Here is a 22,724-nt window from a genome sequence, read left to right as displayed (position 1 = left end):
TATCTACCAAACTCTGCAGTCCACATTCCCTCAGCCTATTCTCATAACTAACATCGTACAGTGCTGACATCATCTTTATTATTCACCTCTGCTTTCTTTCCACGGTTCATTTATTCCCTTCAAATCATGGTCATGGGTATACCAAATTTGAGAACAATAGTCCAGGTGTGTGACTGAGTGAATTGTGAAAAGTGAATCAGGCTCCACATAGAGTGGTACCTATACATTTATGTCAGTTCACCATTCATTATGAACAATAAACCAAAGAAAACACAAACTGAGTTGTGATGAGTTGTTGTTGTTGTGTAATACATTTTAAATCTACATCAAAGGAAAATGCATTTCTGTATAATTACATATAACATATAGCGAGAATTAAAGAATGTATTATTTTGTTTTGTCATCATTTAATTTAGTTTTTTTAAAACATCACTTATAACAATACTTATATAAAACAGACCTTGGGTGAATAAAAATTTTTTTTTCTAGCTAGTAGATTTTTTTGTATCTCTATAGCGCTCTCTTCAAATATTATTATGCCTTGAACTCATTCACTGTCATAGCACCACAACAGACTCTGGCAGCTTATTCCACTCATTTACCACTCTAAAAGTAAAGAATCCCTTCAGCAATTTGAATGTCTCAATCATATCTCCCCCTCTTCCACCTATCAACCAATTTCTGCAATCCACAAATCTTCAACCTGTTCTCATAAGTTGAAAGTTTATTTTTCACTTGGTTAGAGTATAATAAATTTAGTTTAATCCTTTATCCAAGTGTGAGCAAACAAAGTTTGCGCCTGAAAGTATCTTCAGGACTGGGGTAAGGTGGTACAACACCAGGACAACTCGTTGCAAAGGTGGAGCAAGATACCAACACTCCTGTCTCAGTATCTCCTATAATGCAAAGGGTGGCACACCATTTGGCAACTCCTATAGGTAGAGATGACCTGCAAATGCTTCTGCCTGGTATCTCAGCTTGGGCCTGGCTCCCACTGAAGAGACCTCAATAAAGGTTGAAACTAGTCTGGGTAGTGGCCCTTCCCTTAATGCATAACATTAGACATATCCGCAAGGAGATGTGTTTTGCATTATAGGAGATACTGAGACAGGAGTGTTGGTAGCTTGCTCCACCTTTGCAACGAGTTTCCTGGTGTTGTACCACCTTACCTCAGTCCTGAAGATACTTTCAGGCGCAAACTTTGTTTGCTCACACTTGGATAAAGGATTAAACTAAATTTATTATACTGTTCTCATAAGGTTCATTCCATACACCTGCTATCATCTTGGTCACCTGCCTCTGGATCCTCTCAACCTCTTCCCCATCAAGAAGAAACCTAGGTGAAACCAACACTGACCAAATCTGGGCACAGTAGTCTAGATTGGGTCTTATCAAGGCTCAATACAGAGGAACAATAACCTGTTTGTCTCTGCTCATTAAAGTGTTTTTCAGCAACCAAGTGATTTGATGATCTGATTTTGCCACTTTTGCGATGTGTTCCCTAAACTTCAATTTTCTATCCACCAACACTCCCAAATCTCTGGCCTCAATCTCCTGGAGTACAGTTCCACCAATGTGATATACTGCTGCTAATCATTTCACCCCAAAATGCAAAACCTTACATTTTTCCACATTAAATTGACATCCATTCTCCTTAGCCTAGAACTCCAATCTATCCAAATCATCCTGCAAGATTTTGACATCTTCTGCATTCACTATTGCCCTACCCAACTTTGCATCATCAGCAAACAAATGAACTATTCCTCTTAGATCCTTCCCTATATCGTTAATGAATAAATTGAACAGCAGTGGTCCAAGAACAGAACCCTGTGGCACACCACTAGTCACAGGCTGTCTTTTGGACTCTACTCCTGAATAAACTACTCTCTGATATCTCTCCATCAACCACCCACCTATCCATCTCACCAACCCTATATCCATTCCCATATGTTGCAGTTTACAGATTAGAATTCCATGTGGTATCCTGTCAAAGGCCTTAGCCAGGTCCAGCGGTATCACTGTAAACCCATTACCCTTGCCCAGTTCAGCTGTCACTGTGTTATAAAACTTGAGCAAGTTACTGAGGCATGATCTACCCTTCACAAAGCCATGCTACCCCCCCCCCCCCATACAGTATCTCATTTTCATTAATCCATTCCTGTATTTTTCCCTTGACAACGACTCCTGATATGCTGATCGGTCGGTAATTTGCAACAGTAGTCTTGGATCCTCCTTTATGCAGTGGAACTATTTTCCCCTCTTTCCACACCTTTGGGACTAACTAGACCTGAGACTCAGATTAAACAACATGGTCCAGGGCACTGATAATTCTTTAGCTGCTTCACGTAAGAGCCGTACTGGTATACCATCCAATCCCACAGATGTATTCACATTAAGGTTCTGTAATAGACCATTCACCTCCACTTCATTCATAACAATTCCCGTATAAACTAATGGTTCCTTCATTCTTTCAATGTCACCACCTGGATGATATTCTCTTGCAAAGTGCTCACTCAGTAATTCCACTATATCGACTGATTCAGTGACCTCCTTCCCATCGGCATTCCTTAAAATCATTCTGCTGTGTACAGTTTTTTTTTTTTTGCTTGCAGCCTATTGAAAGAACTGTTTGGGATTCTCTTTAGTTTGCATAGCTAGTTTCCTTTCATAATCCACTTTTGCTTTTTTTACCACACTCGTTACCCTTCTGGCCTGCACTTTATGCCGTTTGTGTGTCTGCAGGTCACCTTTCTCTTTAAATTCCTTCCACAGTTGTTTCTTTTTTTTTTGCAGCTCAAGCTTAATAGTGTTATTCATCCATTTAACCCCTACTTGTTTTACTATTCGGACCCTAGGTATACAATCAGCCACAATCTCCCGTAAATGCTCCTTGACCACTTCCCATGCTCTATCGACATCCAGCCCTTGCAGTTTTACATGCCAAGGCACTGAACCAAGCAGTCTCCTAAGCGTGTCATACTTGCCAGCATGGTAATTCCACATATACCCTGTCTTAATTGAAAATTCCACACCTTTAGCCACCTCCCAGGACCTTATGATCACTCTCACCAATAGGTGGCAACACGGTCTTATTTATCATTTATCATTACAGTCAAATTCTGAGATGCTATTACCAGGTCAAGCACTCTTAAACCCCTAGTATTTTCAATTACCTGCTCTCTCAGATAGTTATCCCTTAATAACCGCATAAAATCCAATTCCTTCCTCACATGTGTCCTCTCCTCCTTCCAATCAGTGTTACCATAGTTGAAATCCCCCATAATAATTACCCTCCTTCCACTCATTGCATCTATTTGCTTATGCATACTATCTCCACCATCTATTCCATCACCTGGTCTATAGCATCGCCCAACTGTATAGTTTGTTCTACCAGTCTCAATCTCACATCAAATAGCCTCAAATGAGCTCTTTTCACTACCCTGCAATACAACTTCAATTCTCCTTGGCTGCAGTTCATCAGCTATCATCAATAACACTCCCCTCCCCCCCCCCATTTTATTCTCTCTGTTCCTCCTAAACAGAGAGAATTCTATCCCACTAACTATATCATCTCCCGTCAGCCATATTTCACTAATGCCAATAACCTGTGTCCAGGAAGAATTCTTCCTTCTTGTTCCTAATACTCCTGGCATTAGTATACATGAAATACAGAGGTCCCTTTGTCCCACCCCTATCTTGATGTATTATTCTAACTATCCCATTCCGATTACTTGTCCTTAGTACTAGCTTGGGTACATTATATACATTCTTACACTCGACTGTCTCACTGATATCCGCATATCCACTTTCCCCTCCTCCTTGGTAGTTCTAGTTTCCCTGGTTCTGCACATCCATTTTCACTTCATTCAGCAACACTTTTTCCAGTCTCGGCACACCAAATCCATTCAAATGCAGGCCATCCATCTTGTATAAATCCTTTCGTCCATCAAACTCATTCCACATGTCCACAAATTCCACACCACATCGTCTGCATAACCTACGCATAAAGTCATTTGTGATTATGGTCCTCCTTCTAAACTCCTCTCTGTCGTACCGCAGCAACAGACTCCCCATCCTAACTCTGTCACTCTTTTCTTTCGCTACCTTTAACAATACTTTTAAGTCCTCTTTCATAAAAAATTTATCTCCTTTCAAATCATTCGTACTCGCCACAACTATCAATTCTTTCACCCTCTGTTTTTGCTCTCTAATACTCTCACTTACATCCTTAAATTTCACACCCGGTAAGTACGATTTAGTTAAACTCCCATCTATCACACCTCTTAATAACGAGTCACCGTACAACATTCTTTCCTTCATTTCTGAAACTCTCCCTCTCTTACGCTTATTTTTCCTTTCAAATACTTGCTTATTTCTGTTAACCGAGGCATTCTGGAATGAGTTTTGCAAGTGCTCCACCTGCCGCTGTGCGCTGTGTATCACTCCGCGTAACTGCTCAATCTCACTCCTTACAAATAATTTATTTTTTTCATCATTTAAACCATTTTCTCTCTCTGTATAATTGCTTTCACTCGCTCTTTGATCACCGCTCTCATTGCCATCTTGTATGACATCATAATTCCCTATCAAGCCACTATTTTCACTCACATTCTGGCTTTCTTCCACCACAACAATCTTACTACCTGACACATACTTCAATTTCTCACTTTCATTACACTTTCTGCACATTCTCCCACCACTATCGCTTTCCATCCAAACTCCAGCCTCTTTCAGGAAAGCATATGTCCCACACATTACATTGGACAAACTCGCTCACATTAAAGTTTTTGATTAAAGGCATCATATTTTTGGATGCCATTATTCTTCGTCGCATTGGCACCATGTGCTATTCTATGAAACGTATCTTTAAAATACTAAGTTAAATAAAAACAGAATTCACACCAAAATCACACAGACACAATAAGCTACCAAAAATAAACAATACTACGTTAAGATTTAAACCAATATTCCAATTTTCACTCAAAATTATACTTAGCTTTCAGGAGCTCTCTGAAAACACTACACACCATGTAGCCCTCTCACAAAATATATTATTGTCATGGTGTGTAAACAAAAATTAGACAGTATGACTGCTAGTGAAAACTATCGGGATCGGTATGGGATAAATGATGAAGGAATTATTATTATTATTAGACTCCTCCAGGGAGTCCAAAGACTCATCGAGGGAGGGTATGCCAACAGCATCGAACAATTGATCCCTTCCAACTACTAACCGCACTCAAACTTGCTTAACTTTTTTTGTGAGCCAGTAGTAGCAGAGGCTCTACCAGTTGACTAACCCTTACTGCAAGATAAGGATGCAGGTTTCAGTGAGAGCAACAGAGTCAAAAGTGAGGAATTATGTGAAGGAAAAGGGGAATGGGAAAGCTACTGTGCTTATACACTAAGAAGTATTAGAAATAAAGGAGTAGAGTTTTTGGCGTGGATAAAATTAGTCAGTCCACAAACTGCTGAGGTCAGTAAGATGTAGTGAGCAGAGGATGTTCTCATAGGAATATAATACGATAGTTTTTTTTTTTTTTTTTTGGTTAAAAAAAACAGGTAAGAGGGATATTGACATTGATGATGATCTTGGGAAATTGTGACACTGGCTTCAAGGATATCTGGTGTAAGATTGGTAAGCATGCATTTTAGATATTTAGTGGAGTATTTTAACAGGCCAAGAAATGTAGAGGGAGATAATTCTAAAATGATAAATGCAGATGAGTGGTAGGGACAGGAAGTTGATGATAGTGTTTATCAGCTTCCTGTCCCTCACCAACTGGGGAGAGCGATCATGTGTGGTTTTGACTTGGGAAGTGGCTAACAGGTGTAAACTTCATGAAACAAAACAGATTTGAGGAATTACAAAGCAGGAGATGATGATAAATTAAGGAAACAGATTGTTGAACCTGCTGTGGCTTGATCAGTTGAAAGGGTGTGAGGAAGAGATCAACAATGCTAGGGACTTAATTCGAAATCAGTTAATGCAATGTGAAATTGTATTCCTAAGATTTGGAGAATAAATAAAATAAGGGTGAGATGGTTGAATTATAGAATTATGCAGGAGCTGCTGAGCTGTCATAGATGATGTAGGAAGAACATGATACTTCTCAGCAGCATGAGAATTCTAAGGCGTAAGTCTAAAGTCTCTCGTATAGTGAGGAAGAAGAAATTGGCATATGAAAGGTGTCATTGAGATGGCAAAATCTAGAGAATTCTGCACTTATATGGCTAGTAGAAGAAAAGTTGAATATGGGCGATTGCTTGTAGTTGCTGGAGATGCACCACAGGTCACCTTTTCAGAAGATGTAGCAGAAATGTTCAGAGAGTGTTATTTTTTAGTGTATTTTGTGTTTTGAAGTTGGGGCTACTATTGTTGAATAACAATAGGACAGAGGATAAAAGGCTGACAGTTCAGAAATGCAAAATGTTTAGAATTTTAAGTAAGTTTAACATTAATAAAGCTGTGGGACTGATTGAATATCATCACATATACTAAGGAAATGTGACAAAGAATTAACAGCGCTCTTGACTTGGCTGTTCAACACAAGTTTGGCAACTGGAACATTCCCAGAGTATTTTTTTTATGAAAAAAATATCACTACTGCAGAAGAAACATTCCAGGTCTTTGGTGTCCATATGTAAGCCAGTGTGTATATCAGGTGTAGTGGTGAAGGTTAAGAGACTGGTTAGTGATAGAATGCAAACTGGGATTGAGAATGGAAATCTTTTGAGAGTGCAGCATGGATTTAAGGGGAGGTGTTGCTTAAGTAACCTGGTTACATTTTATAATAGTGTGACTAATGATGTATTGGACATAGGAGATGCTTATACAGTAATTTTTATGGATTTTGTCCAAGTGTTTGATAGGATATCACATGAAAAACTACTGTGGAAATTGAGCAGGATGGGGATGGATAGTCAATTGATAGCATGGCTACAGGGATTTTTAAGTATATTTTTTTTCTTTATTAATCAGACTTTTATAGTCTGAAGAAAGTCTTATTGTGATGGATTTTTTTTTTTTTTAACATAAAAGAAAGATATATACTTACTTTCATATAAAAGATATATATATACTGTATGTATATATATACTTTGAGCAAAAAGGAATGATATGATTGAGATGTACAAATTACTAAAAAGTTTTTACAAAGTTGATAAAGAGGGAATTTTTCAGAACAGGTCTGGTGGTGGAGAACTAGGGGTCATCATTGGAAATTGAGCAAGAGTGTGAAGACTAGATTTTTTTGCTCGTAGAATGGTGAATGAGTGGAATTGGTAGCCAGAGTGTTGAGGGAGCCACGACTGTGAATGAGTTCAAAGTGAAGTATGAAAGATATTGCATGAATATTGAATAGTGCTTGGCATAATGTTTAGGACCTTCCTCAAAATGAGTCTATCGACTCTCAGTTGCCCATGTAATAATAATAATATATATTTTTCTTCTCTGAGTGATTACTTTGAAATGTTATTCTTTTAATATAGACCACCAGGCAGTGGCAATGCTGATATGCCTTATGTGATGTCTGGGTCTATTCCAGCAAGATCCCAATCTGTATTTAACATCCCAGCATCCTCTCCATCTGCATATGGATGTATGGTGCCACCTCAATCAGGATTTGTTCCATCATCTGTAGCTTACCCTGGTCCATCACCAGTAAGTTTTATCAGAAATTAAATAATCTTAAAAAATTTAATCATGATTAAACTGTGTGGTTTTATTAGTTTTTAAAAACATTTTTAAAAGTTAGCATAGAGTGTAAGATCATTGTTTGGATATTTTTATTGATTAGATCTCTCCATAAAAGAATTTATTAATAAACTGTGTAATAGGATATTTTCTGATATTTATGAAATAGAAATTTTCCCTGATTGAAAATGATAAAAATGTTCATAAGCTATATTTGAGAGAGAAATATCTGTAGGATTAGGGCAATTAGAACAATCAAGAACCCAACTCCAGAGACCAAAAATGGTCTTTTTCTTTAAAACGTATTCATAACTTGTTTAAAAAATGTTGAGCCAACTGTGGCTTTTGATCCATTATCCAAACATCACCTTCATGTGTTACTATCCCATTCTGAAATGCACTATTGATATTAGGAATTCACTTGGATACCGAATAACTGAATACTGTATAGATCTCATTTACCAAAAATATCAGTTCAAATTCTGTTATATTAAATAAATCCAAAAATCATTATTAAAAAAAACAGTGAAAATATGTCTATTCCAAGGCATAATCTAGATCCATAGTCCATGTGCCTATCACTGTCCATTCGGCCAAGGGGTACTGCTTTTAGCTAACTGAATGAGATGCAAGATCAATTTTTACTCAATAAATGCTAGCATAATCTTTGAAAATCGGCAACATAATAGATTATTATTATTACATGACACCTCCAGGGAGTCCATGGACTCAACGAGGGAGGCACTTGCTCTACAACTCTGTCTCCATCACTCAATCCACCAACTACAACGAACTGCATCTTCACCAACACTATCTACTCCTGACCACCACCACTAGTATTTTCACAGGCAATCACAAACATCCATGCGCATGGTGGGATTTGAACCTACAGCCTTTTGGCTGGAGAGCGGATATGCTAACCACTCAGACAACCAGACTGGCTATAAAGTAGTGCAACTGAGTTCAAGGTAAGAGTAATCGAGAACCCAATTCCAGAGACCAAAGATGGTCTTTTTCTTTAAAACCTATTCATAATTATTGTTATTATGCCGGCCTCCATGCAGTCAAAGTCAAAAAAACTCATCGCAGGAGGTCCCTCTAAGGAAACACAGTCTATCGTACCACTCCTTAAACTCATTGACTGTTCTCACTCTTACCACTTAATCAGGCAATGCATTCCATGGTTCAACCACCCTCCATGCAAAGAAACCACTCCTCATTCTCTTGCTCACAGTTTCCTTTCATAACTTCCAGGGAAACACACACTCTCTTCCTGCACTTCTAAACCTCGAACCTGGCCTATCTCTAGTATTAAAATTTACCCCTCCAGGATGAAATACTCCAATAAGGTGTTCATTGAACAATTCCACTATGTCCTCTGCATCAGTCACTCTATTCCTGTTTTTATCCCACAATGTTAATCTTCTACAGTCATTTCTCCTACTAGCCATATAGCTAAAAAATTCCCTAGGATTTTCTTTGGATCTTAGGGCCAGTCTCTTCTCATATTCCAGTTTCGCCTTCCTTGCCATACTAGTCACTCTCCTGGCCCATGTCTTATATTCTTCATGCATCTGCTCTTCACCTATCTCCTTATATCTCTTCCATAGCCTCTTTTTCGCATGCAGTTCCTGTTTAATATTGTTTGTCATCCACTCTACTCCAGATTGTGTCCTCTTCTTCACTCGTGGAATACAGCTTACCATTGCTGCTAACAAATATTCCCTCACAATTTCCCAAGCACTAATGATATCCCAGCCTTCCAATTCCTCTCTCCATGAAACTTCTCCAAGTTCACGTCTAAGACTATTATAATCACATGCTTTATAATTCCACATACGTTCCTGTCTCTTTGATATTCCTGCATGTCTATTCATTTTCCAAGTCAAAACCATATGGTCACTCTCTCCAACTGGAGAGATGTCATCTCAGTTATTATCAACTCTTCTGCTGCTATGACCAAATCCAAAACTCTTGAACCTCTTGTTCCCTCTGTTACATGTTGCCTAAGACATTTGGCCCTCAAGAATTCTAGAAATTCCATTCCCTTATTCCTACATGCATCTTCCTCTCCCCAATTTATACTGCTGTAGTTAAAATCATAACAATCATTCTTCTTGCACTTGCCCAGCTCAACTGTCTAAACATCTCCTGGTCCCCACCCTCTGTGCTCCTTGGTCTATAGCAACATCCCACTAAATATCCTCTTCTGCCCACCTCCACCTCACACCATATGCTTTCAAAATCATTAGTGTCACTGCCTTCCAAAGCCTCCACTCTTAGAGGACATAAATCGTCACTTATCATAAGCGGTACTCCACCACCATGCTTTCCCTTCCTATCCTGCTGAAAATGCTGTACCCTGCTACTTCTATTCCTGTTGTTATATCTTCTGTCAACCACGTCTCAGTGATCCCAATAATCTTTGGCCAGGCTGATGCTATCAGCGCCATCAATTCCTCTCCTTTATTGTGGATACTCCAGCTATTGGTGTAAAGCATAAAAATGGCATTGTTAATAAATTCTTCCCCTTGTTTCCTCCCGGGATCGAACTGGGGACCTTGCACGTGTGAGGTACATTTGATTATCACTACAGACAGTTGGCTCAGCAAAATGCTGAGCCAACAGTGGCTTTTGATCCATTATCCATTATTGATATTAGGAAAATATTCACCAGTACAATATTCATTTGGATAATAAATAAGAATGGGCTGGCAATTTAGGACTTTAGCTGAAAAATTGTATTCTTTATGATTTAATTTATCCAGAGAATCAAGAATTCTGAGGGAAGCTACACCGGCTATCATACCCTTATCTTAAACTCATTCACACTAGAAGCACTCACCTTCAACGGACGTTACACTTATTCACTGCTCCATGAGAGCAAAATTGAACTCTTGCCATTTTCTTAACCACTCAAAAAATTAACTTCCATGGATGTTCCTATCACCCCCCCTCCTTTCTCATGTTTATGAGTCTACAGTCCTCATACTCTCTCTTGTCCTCATCATCTGCATTCTATTATTATGTAACACCTCCAGGGAGTCCAAAGACTCATCAAGGGAGGGTACCTACTCCACAACTCTCTGTCTCCACCAACCTTGGCATCTACTGCCAACAACCACCACTAGTATTTTTACAATACAATCACAAACATCCATGCCCATGATGGAGTTCGAACCAGCAGCGTTTTGGCTGGAGAGCGGATACGCTAATCACTCGGCCAACCAGGCCAGCATTCTAATTCCAATATCACATTTGTAATTCTTCTTTGCTAACTCTCTAAAGATTCTTTATCTCCACCAAACCCAGGATTCATTTAGAAATCCTAGTCTGAAAGTTAAATTTTGAATGATTGAATTAGAGCTCTCACTGGTACACATTCATTAGAAAGAAAATAAAACAATGTAAGAACTACAGAAGAATTTCCCTATTGAGTAACAAAAATTGTTGAAGGGAAAATTAGGGGGGGGGGAGGTTGTAAGGACCAGATTTTTTTTTTTTTTTTTCCCTAAAACTGCATCAACCTTCCAGTAATTACACAGGACTGTATTCTCAAACTAAAGCTTAAAAAACTGGATTTCAACTTTGTGTTAAATAATTAAGATGTTTTTTTATACCTGATTACAGAGGACTGATCTTTTCTCTTATGAAAGCTTATGTAAAAAGTTAGTTAGGAATACTTGAGAAGATGTTTGAAAAATGACATTTATTGCTTGAATTGGTAGTGGTTAGGATGAATGCACAAATTTTTAAGACTAGACTCATCATCCTATTTTCACCATTTCAAGCAGTAAATGGCATACTCCTACAGAAACATCTTTTTAACTCTTCCCTAACTGACCTTTTACATAGCTTTCTTAGATGATCTTGAGGACTGCTTCTTATGGAATGAGAAGACGGTCACTAATATTTTTCTGATATTGATTCCCCTTATCAATTTTGTTCATCTCTCTCTCTCTCTCATATCTTTCTTTCTTCCATTGTGCTAATGGAAGAAAGAAGATATTCAAAGGATAAGTTGGCATAACTTATCCTTTGAATATCTTATCCTGAATGAATAGCCCATTTTCTAATGAATAGATTTTTCAAGTTAAGTGGATATTGAATCCAACATTATTTCAAAGCCAAAAAGAGAAACTACAAGAGTTTCATGCCGAATATAGATAGAAACTATAAACGTTTTGGCGGATCCAAGCGTAAGCAAACCTTTCATGACAGAGGCAACTCATAGTAAAGGTGGGTTAAGCTCTGATCACTATCCTTAGTATTTTCCCATAATGTAAAACACATCTCCTAGGAGATGTATGATGTTATACATTGGGGGGGGGGGATTGCTACCCAGACTGGTTTCGTCCTTGTTGAGGTCTCATCAGTGAGTAGGCAGACCCAAATTGTAAATACTCAGGTTGTAGTGATGCAGAGGTTATACTTTATCATGCAAATTGCCAAGAGGTGTCACATCACAAAAGGCTTCACTTCAGCGATGCAAAATTATTCAAATTAAGTGGATAATTTGGCTTTGAAATAATGTTGGATTCAATATCCACTTGATTTGAATAATTTTACATCGCCAAAGTGAAGCCTTTTGGCTCTTTATTTCAGTGATTTTTCAAGTGCCTGTTACCTCACATACTCAAATATATACCATCTATCTGATATCTTATTCTTGAACCGATATCTGTAGTCTGTATTATTTAATTTCAGATTTGGGACATTCTGTCATTTGACCAAATGTTAGTAGAATACTGAATACCCTGTACATTTTTAAAATTTATTTTTTTCTTATCACTTCAGTATCTAAAAATATTAAAATCCTCTTTCAACAATGTCTGATTGCCTCTCAGATCATAAATCATTTGTATCTATCATCTATCGACCTTATTAGTTTCTTCCATATTTTGAATTTTCTTCAGACAACTTTTAAATTCAACTGGTGCTTTATTGAGATTCCTCATTTCTCTCAACAGAATTGCCCAAAATGTAATCTTTCTTCATGCATTTGTCCTCTGTGTCTCAGTTTTGTTTTTGTTTGTCTTCAATAATAATAATTATTATTAATGAAATAAAGAGCCAAAAGGCTTCACTTCGGTGATGTAAAAATTATTTAAATTATGGGGATATTTAATCCCACATTATTTCAAAGCCGAATAAGAAACTCTAAGATAGAAATCAAAGAGTTTCATGCCAAATATAGCAAACTATAAAAGTTCGGCGAGTCCAAGCATAAGCAAATACCTGATAGTACAATACCGGGAAACTCACAATTAAATATCCCCTTAATTTAAATAATTTTTACATCGCCGAAGTGAAGCCTTTTGGCTCTTTCTTTCATTAATTTATTTGTGCACTTTTTTGGTGGAACTGTACTCCAAGAGATTGATGAGGCCAGGGACTTGGGAGTGTTGGTGGATAGGGAGATGAAGTTTAGGGGGCACATTGCGAAAGTAGCTAAATCAGCTCATCAACTCACTTGGTTGTTGAAAAATACCTTGACGAGCAGAGAAAAACAAGTTATTGTACCTCTGTACCGAGCCCTGATAAGACCTCATCTCGACTACTGTGCCCAGATTTGGTCACCTCGGTTCCTTCTTGATGGGGAGGAGGTTGAGAGGATCCAGAGGCGAGTGACTAAGATGATAGCAGGTCTATGGAATGAACCATATGAGAACAGGTTGAAGATTTGTGGGTTGCAGAAACTAGTTGATAGGCGGAAAAGGGGAGACATGATTGAGACATTCAAATTGCTAAAAGGATTCTATAGGATTAATTCAGATGATATTTTTGAAATCAGGACTGGTGGTGGGAGAACTAGGGGACACCCATGGAAGCTGGGAAAGAGCGTGGTTAGCAGGGGTGTTAGAGCTGGGTTCTTTACTTTTAGAGTGGTAAATGAGTGGAATAAGCTGCCAGAGTCTGTTGTGGGTGCTATGACAGTGAGCGAGTTCAAGGCAAGGTATGATAGATACTGTGAGAATGTTGAACAGCTGCATGAACATGATGTTTAGGGCCTCCCTCGATGAGTCTAAGGACTCCTGGAGTAGCCCGTGGTAATAATAATAATAATAACTCATACTGTAAAGTATTAAAGCTATTATCACTACAATCTTGGTATTATTTGGTCAACCTACTGACTGATGAGACCTCAATAAAGATTGAAACTGGTCTGGGTAGTGACCTGTCTCCCTTAATGTAAAACAACATACATCTCCTAGGGGATGTGTTTACTTTAGGGCTAATACTAAGAACAGCGATCGTAGCTTTATCCACCTTTATTGCAAGTTGCCTGATATTGTACTACCAGGTATTTGCTTATGCTTGGACTCGCCAAACTTTTATAGTTTGCTATATTCGGCATGAAACTCTTTGATTTCTATCTTCAAGTTTCTTATTCGGCTTTGAAATAATGGGGGATTAAATATCCCCTTAATTTAAATAATAATTATTATATTTTTTTTTAGTTCCTTTTTTTTTTCTTTCTCAACTCATCAAAAAAACTGCTACCATCTAGTACAATATTATATTTTTCTACTCAGATCAAATTTACTACATTTTCATCATCATAATTAGTTTATTTAGTACAAATGACAAATGCTGCTTTATATTGCTGCAGTATTGCTTATTTCTGTGTCTCTTACTTGATTGAAGCACTGTTGCTTGATTCAGGAAACAGATAACTTCCTAAGTAAATGGACACTTTTGCATATAAATTTTAATATTTGGAACTTCAATAAAAACAAAAACAACGAAAATAAGTGTATTCATTCCATATTAATACAAATCAGAAAAAAATTAAAAAGCAGATTTTTGGATTGAGATTTTCAGAGTTAACTAAGAAATGTAGATTTCTTCATTTAAGTTATTGAACACTTCATTTTTTAAATTTTTTTTTTTTAATTCAATATAGGGAACTTTTAGACCAGTAGTGGCAATTGCTACACAAGGTATATCTGCAAGTCCACCATCTTTCCAGATATCACATGAATCATTTGGTGTTTCTGTTATACCCACTGTTCAGCAAGGGCAGCATGGAGGAAAAATGTATGATGATCTTTCTTTAAAAATAAATCTCTTTTAATTTATAAATTTATGAAAGTTGTATATGCTTGTTCTTTGTATATAGGTGTTCTTTTTATCATAGACTCTTGATGTCAAGTGATACTTTATGCTGTATTCATGCCATTCACATAGAAAATCACATAAGATCCTAAGTTCTAAAGATGTTTGGAAGCTGAGAATCATCATTTTCAACACTATCATTAAAATACAGTAAACAAAGGAATCAAAACAAATATCACACAGCAAAACAAAGCAGAGGATTTTTTTACTGAATAGGAAGTATGTTGACCTACATTTCATTTGCTAAGTACTGCATCATCTGAAAATTGCTTGATTAAAAAAATGAATACCTTATAGAAATTAAAATGTTTTATTTTTTCTCTTAGAATTTAAATATATAGCCATCCAGCATTCATCACTCAAATGCAAGCAAATCTTTTCCCTAATGATTTTATTAAATTGCAAGTGTTTCCTGTAATCCTTTTTCTTTTTTTCATGACTTTTTATATTTTGGTGATATCTGTTCCTAGTTCAGTAGACTGGTGAATTTTATGCATCATTAACATATAAATTTTGCAGTATCCATCCTACCGATGCAGTAAAAACTTTTGAGGAACAACGAAAACTTCAGAAAGAAAGGAACTTTCATCTTCAGCAGCAGAGACTGAAACAGTTCACAGTGGCAGGAAGAAAACCTGTTAATGCTGACTCCATGATTGAAAATATGCTAGGAAAGTCTCAGCAGAAAAAGGAAGGACGGAGGACTTCTAGATCTCTGTCACCTTTATCAGGTAAATTCTTTAGTTGAATTAATTAAAGTTTAAGCATTTACCAAACTATGATTGTTTTAGAACTGAAAAATTTTTGACAAAACAATTTTTGGCAAACACTTTCTGGCCTGTATGATTTATCTGTTATCTGAATGTGATTAAATATAATAATATATTTATAATATAATATAAAAAGATACCCAAGGTCAAGTACTTTCCTTATTTCCATTAGAGCATTGCAACATTTAACTTCTACTGTTTTATTAAATAGTATTATTATTATTATAGCATTTTATCATCAAGTAGTCATCATGATTTATACTATGGTTACTTTGTTGCTCTGCAGGATATACAACCTCTGAATATAGTGATAAAATATTCCACATAAGCAAGTGCACTGTAAATTTTATTCAGAATTGTTGATGTTATATTCTTAGTGTTTTTCTTTTATGATATTCAAATCCACAAAAGATTATAAACTTATTGAACATGTCTGCAAGGGAATGTGCTTTGTATTATGGGAGATACTAAGACAAGGAGTGATGAGATCTTGGTCCACCTTTACCATGGGTTGCCTAAGTCCTGAAGATACTTCAGGTACGAACTTTGTTTGCTTACACTTGGATATAGGATTAAACTAAATTTATTATAGTCTAACCAAGTGGAAAAAACTTTCAACATCTTTCTCTAAATCCAGAGTAATTTAATAATAAGGTGAGACACTTTTTGGCAACTTGTATAGGTAAATATGACTTCTCCATTGCTTCCACCTTTGTTCCATTTTGTCAAAATGGAACATGGGTGGAAGGGTACTTCCCTTAATGCATAGTATTATACATGTCCGCAAGGAGATGTGCTTTGCACAATAGGAGATACTAAGACAAGGAGTGATGAGAGCTTTACCACGAGTTGCCTCAGTCCTGAAGATACTTCAGGCACAAACTTTGTTTGCTTACACTTGGATAAAGGATTAAACTAAATTTGTTATAAACTTATATCACATTAGTTCTGTGGGTAAGTTAAGGGTTACAATTTTCCTTTAGAGACCAACCATAATACTTAGTACTCAGTCAAACAGCAGACATATTCAACATTCAAGAGAACTGATTCAATCACAAATATATTATGGATGTCTACTATGTCAGGTTTTTGCAAAACCCAGATTATATTATAGCCTTTGGAAAAGAAAAAATGGCATAGGGAGAGTAGATGTTGAATGTAGTAGTGAATGTATGTATGGGGATGATCAGCATAAGAATGAAATGCACTGGAATTTGAGCTGGCAGAATTAAAACTAAGGATTTATATGGGGTAAGTGGTGATTGGGCAGGTGTGGTGGGGAAATCACAACTAACAAGTGGCTTGGGCAGGACTGGTTATAGATTTAAAAGTGAACTGCTGTGTTTATTTATAAATGCCAGGAGTATCAGAAATAAGGGAGATAAAATTGCTTTACAGACTGAGTTTATTTGCCCAAAAATTGTTGGAATAAGTGAAACATGGTTGAATGAAGATGATATCATGATGGGAATAGAGAAAAGGAAGGGTGTAGTATTTTTTGCAAGGATAGAAAGGACAAGAAGAGGGAGGGTGGGGTGCTGCTGATGATGATGACAGCAGGGGAATTATGTCCATATAAGGTGGACATGAAAAAGGGAAATAGTGACAATGGTTTTGAGGCAGTGTGGTGTGAGGTGAAGGTTGACAGGAAGAGATATTTAAAAAATTAAACACTTAAATTTTATCGATGTAAAATTTTTGCCTTTGTATCATAGCATCTTCAGTATATTGAAAATGGAACATGGAATAAAATTATAATCAAAAAGTCTTTTTCAAAAAAAGTGCTACTATATTTAAATAGGACAACAAATGGTCAGTAAAATTCCCAATTCTAAAAAAAATAAAAAATAAAAAAATAATCAGAAATTTCTATAAAAATAATATAATGATATTTCCCATAAAGAGGATAACTGAAGGCCATTGGATCTGTTTCAGCTTCCAAATAAAACTGTTCGAGATTGTCTGGCCTAGCAGAACAAATAGTTCTGCTAGGCCAGACTGTTCTGGTTCACAGTAAATGATGTAAGATTTATATTCCTCATTAAAAAGTTTATAATCTACATTTAGAACCTTCAGATATTTTATTTATCTTGATGTAGTATCTCTTTTCACAAACATTCCTTTGGCAGATATTATTAATTTACTTAAACAAGAATTTCCTCCTCAGTTTAGGATACAGCTTGGAGCTATAGCATGGAATGAGGAGTTGAGCAGAAAGAAAATAAAATGCTGCTTGGGAACTGCCAAAGAAGCAGAATCAATGTGTGAATGCATTCTGAAGGTCAGAAGGCTGAATAAAGTAGGTGTCAAATTGATGAATGAGGGTAAATTCCATAAAAAATTTTAAAATGATGAATGAGGGGATTTAACATGAAATCTGGAAGAAGGCATTTTGGAAGCAGAACAAGATGAATAATCATAAGAGTTTCATGAAGAGTATAATGAGCAGGCCAGAGAGCGACTGTGTTGGTGATGGCATCAAAAGTGCAGTATGAGCAGAAATTAGTAAATCAGATCAAGAAAAACCCTTGGGAGGTTTTTTAATATGTGGCTAGTAGAAAGAAGTATGATGTTAATGAATGAAAGTGGAAGATTGGTAACTGCTGCAGAGGACATAGTTGAGGTATTCAATTATCAGTTCATCAGGATGTTTCATCTTCAGTGAGGAAATCAGAAGCTCAAGTATAGAGAATGAAATGAGAGGAGACTTAATGGTGAACAAGCAAGAGCAGGTTAAGTGAGCTAGATGTCAGTAAGGCAGTGGTACTTAAAAACATATCACCACATATCATGAGGGAATGTTCCAAGAAAGGTGAAATTGTTCTACTTCATAAAAGGTAGTGATAAGGCCAATGCTACAAAAATAGGCTGATCTGAAGTTGTAGTTAAGGTATTGGAGAGGTTGGTGAGAGATAGGATACAAAAGTGGGTTGATAATGCATATGTTGTGGCTATACAGGAGGACTTGAATAGATTGTATGAGTGGGCAACAGTATGGAACTGTCAGTTCAGTGTTGCAAAGTGTAAGATACTAAAATTTGGTAGGCAACAATGGGATGCAAAGTATACACTTCTTGGAGAAAGTTGAGATTGATACCTTGGAGTTCTGATGGATAAGGATCTGGAGTTCAGAGGTCACATTGCACAAGTTGTGAAGTTGTCACATCATATTATGGCAATAATGCAGAGGACCTTAATGGACAGAAATAAAGAGGTTTTGGTTCCATTGTATAAGGTTTTGGCCAGGCATTGAATGGATTATTGTGCACAGATTTTCCCCCTGGTTTTTCTTGTCAATGAGGATATACTGGAGAGGATTCAGAGAAGACTGGCTAAGCTTGTAACTGGTTTTTGGGATGTGGGATATGAAGATAGATTGAGGGAGTGCAGTTTGTAAAGCCTTGTGAATAGGAGGAAGAGAGGAAAATATGATTGAGACATTTAAGTTGGTAAAGGGTTGTTACCTGATTAATGTGGAAGAAATTTTTCATAGAATGGTGGAATGGAGTAGAACAAGGAGACATCCTTGGAAGCAGTTTAAGGAGGGTGTGAGCAGGGGCATAAGGAACAGGTTCTTTGCATGGAGAGTGGTTGGTAGGTGGGATTTCATTGCCTGACATGGTGAATGTAGATACATTGAATCAGTTTAAAGCAGGGCTTGACGAGCTTTTTGTGTGTAACAGTGTGTACCTCCTGTGATGAGTCTTTGACTCCATGGAGGTTTGCTGTTAATAATAATACCTTTTGGAAATTATTCTCTCCACTTGGAGTGATTTAACTTGTAATTTCAGAATAAAAAGAAAACACCCAAATCTAGACTACAAAATAATCTTGCACATAGATTCATATCCCAGGATATCATACTTATAATCTGTCCCTTCAATTAACCTTAATAACCCTTAACTGATTAAGAGATTCAGTCTTTAGATGCCTTATTACCAAAAAAAATGCTTAATTTACAAAAAAAAAAAAAAAAAAAAATCTACAGCATAAAAATAACTATACAAGTGCCAGTATATTCTTCACATCACAACTCCAAACAGCATGAAAAATACTCTATCTATGCTGTGCTTATCTTCAATTATCATAAGGCAATAGTTGTATCTTCCTATATGGTCAAAACGTTTAGAATTTCAGTATCTTGCTTCCACAGAATTTTATTCTTTTTTGAATTCACACAAAAGAAACACTAATACAAAAACTGCTTCTTGTATGACAGCATCATAATACTCAAACAATATATGGGGGAGTATATTTTTAATTATAGAACACTGAAGAAAATATATGAAGAAAAAATTTATCCAAGACACTTCAATAACTGAGGTGTTTAAGGGTCAAAGCTGTATAACTGAGAGGAGACCTCCACATAACCTTTAAAGAAATGCGGAGAACCGACTAGGGCTTCTGACCTAATGTCCAATCCTCACCTTCTCATGGTGCACCCTGTTGGATATCTATCTGGATACTAAACGAACGGGGATGGGCTGACAATTTGGGATTTAGCCAACCAAATTATATTATTATTGGCTTAAACCAATATACAAAATGATGGTACAACATGACAAAATTTCATGCCGGCTGGGGCATCACTCGGTTAAACAAGGCCCCCGAGCTAGTTGAGGAATTAGATAAGTACCAGATCGACATAATAGGGGTGACTGAAACAAAAAATACAAAAACTGGTGAGAACTTTCTGAGCAATAAATACAAAATGTTATATTCAGGAAATGACAATCAAGGAGTAGTCATAGTATTCAACACAAAATACAAGGCTAATCTTCTTGAATGGCAGGCAGTCTCAAGTAGAGTGATGTGGGCAAATATCAGAATGGGGAATTGGACAATGAGACTTATTTGTACCTATGGCCCCACAGAAAGTTCTACTAAGCTAGAAGTGGAGGAATTTTTTGAGGCTTTAGAAAAAGCAGCTGACAGAATGAAAAAGGAAAAGTTGGTCCTTGTTGGGGATCTAAATAGCAGAGTAAGAAATGACTGTCAGACATACAAAAATATTTTGGGAAAATTTGGAGAAAAGAGCAAAGCTAATAATCATGGCAAATACCTGTTGGATTTCTGCTTAGGCCATGGACTGGTTATTACTAACACCATGTTCCAACATAAAAATGTGCACAAATTCACATGGAGAGAAGAGGCAAGGAATAAGAAAAGTCTCATTGACTATGTTATTGTTGATAGTGATGTTTTCTCTCTGGTGCAGGACACCAGAGTGTACAGAGGATTTGGAATTGGAAGTGATCACTATTTAGTCTGGAGCAGGATAAAATTGAATTTCATATTGAAAAGAATAACATGTAAGAACGTTTTAAAGTGAATAAAAGTTGAGCAGATCTCAGATGTGAATTGTAGACTAAAATACACAAAGATTATTGAAGAAAAAATGAAACAGTTTGAGAACAGGAACCAAACCTTGGAGATTCAGTGGCAAGCCTTGAAGAAAATCGTGATTGATTCAGCCAGAGAGGCATGTGGTGAGGTTGTCTGCAAGGATAAAAAAATCAGAACTCCATGGTGGACACAGGAAGTTAAAGAGGCAGTGATGGAAAAGAAGAAAGCATATCAAAAGTTCCTGGCAAATAAGTCAGCTTTTGCTCTTAGAGAATACAGAGACAAATGTAAGAAAGCTAAACACTGTGTAAAACCAGCTGAACAAAAGTCATGGGAGGACTTTGGCAAGAACATAGAAAATAAATATCAAGAAGGTGGTAAGATATTCTGGAGGTTGTTGAAGAAGCTTTGAAATGGGGAAAGAGGCTGTAAAAGAAGTTGAGATGATAAAGGTGACATGAAAACAGGAGAAAAAGATATCCTTGATGTGTGGAGTAATATTTCGAAAAATTGCTAAATGAAACAAGCAGTGATAGCACAGTGGTAAAAAAACACTCAACAGGCATGCAGTCAGGAATACATATCCATGCTTGAAGTAGAAAAAGCCATCAAAGGCTTGAAATGTGGAAAGGCAACAGGAGTAGATGATATTCGACCAGAAATGCTGAAGTATGATGGTATAAAAGTCTTACAGTGGCTGCACTGCATAGTTCAGAAGGCCTGGACAGAGGGACGAATTCCTGATGATTGGAGTAGAGCTCTCATAGTACCCATGTATAAAAAATGAAATAAAACTGAATGTGGGAATTACAGAGGTATTTCCCTACTCAGTGTTCCTGGTAAGATTTATGCCAGTATGCTTGAGAAACGGTTGAGAAAAATTGTGGAACAAAAAGCTTGGTGAAGAACAAGCTGGATTCAGGCCAAATAGAGGCTGTCAGGATCAGATCTTCACTTTACGTCAAATAGTTGAGAAAGCATGGGAATATAACAAAGATCTCCATTTAAGTTTTGTTGATCTAGAAAAGGCATATGACAAGGTGCCAAGAGAGTAGCTATTCAATACGCTACAGTTATATGGTTTCAATGGGGCATTATATCAAGCAATACTTAGTCTTTATTTGAGTTGTAAGTCAGCAGTTAGAATTGAAGGAAGTACAGGAAGATGGTTTAATGTTAAATCTGGTGTGAGACAAGGATGTACATTATCCCCTCTGTTATTCATTATCTATATGGATCACATTATGAGGGATAGTGGTATTAAACATGATATCAAAACTGGAGATTTTAATGTCAGCTCTTTGCTTTATGCGGATGATCTTATACTTCTAAATAAATCCGCTACAAGTCTGCAAGAGTCTCTGACTAAATTGAATAGCTGTTGTAATAGATATGGTATGAAGATCAGCAATAAAAAAGACAAAGACAATGAAAATAGGCAGAATCATTGAAAATGTCAACTGTGTTGTGAATGGAGAACCTGTGGAACAAGTAAAACATTTCAGCTACTTAGGCATGATTTTTAGTGAAGACGGTAAATTAAATATGAAAATAGAACAACAGAATCAGCAAATCTGGTATGGTAGGGAGTCAATTGAATAAATTCATATGGAATAAGCGAGAAATTAGTCAGAACACTAAATTAGCTGTATACAAGACGGTGTTCAAACCAGTTTTAACTTATGGATCTGAGAGCTAGGTCAGAAGTAAAACACTTGACCAAAGACTAGAGACCGCAGATATGAGAGTCCTGAGAAAGATTAGAGGGGTGAACAGATGCCATCAATGGCAAT

At 36.8% G+C, this 22,724-nt stretch overlaps 1 protein-coding gene across 1 annotated transcript in view; it reads left to right on the top strand.

Annotated features, from left to right (window-relative positions):
• LOC150102040 (synergin gamma-like) overlaps positions 1 to 22,724 on the top strand; it is a 228,772-nt gene that overhangs the window by 25,218 nt on the left and 180,830 nt on the right. Inside the window, exons 2-4 of the mRNA XM_090400155.1 lie at positions 7,492 to 7,663; positions 14,604 to 14,737; positions 15,335 to 15,546. Of these exons, the coding sequence (XP_090256281.1) occupies positions 7,492 to 7,663; positions 14,604 to 14,737; positions 15,335 to 15,546 (518 nt within the window). The remainder of the gene's footprint in view (positions 1 to 7,491; positions 7,664 to 14,603; positions 14,738 to 15,334; positions 15,547 to 22,724) is intronic.

Source organism: Typopeltis vanoorti, chromosome 11, assembly GCF_054136105.1.
Source record: "Typopeltis vanoorti isolate ZY-2024b chromosome 11, IOZ_Tvanoo_1.0, whole genome shotgun sequence".
NCBI lineage: Eukaryota > Metazoa > Arthropoda > Arachnida > Uropygi > Thelyphonidae > Typopeltis > Typopeltis vanoorti.
The sequence above is the reverse complement of the archived record's forward strand: the minus strand, read 5'-3'. Positions and strand labels throughout refer to the sequence as shown.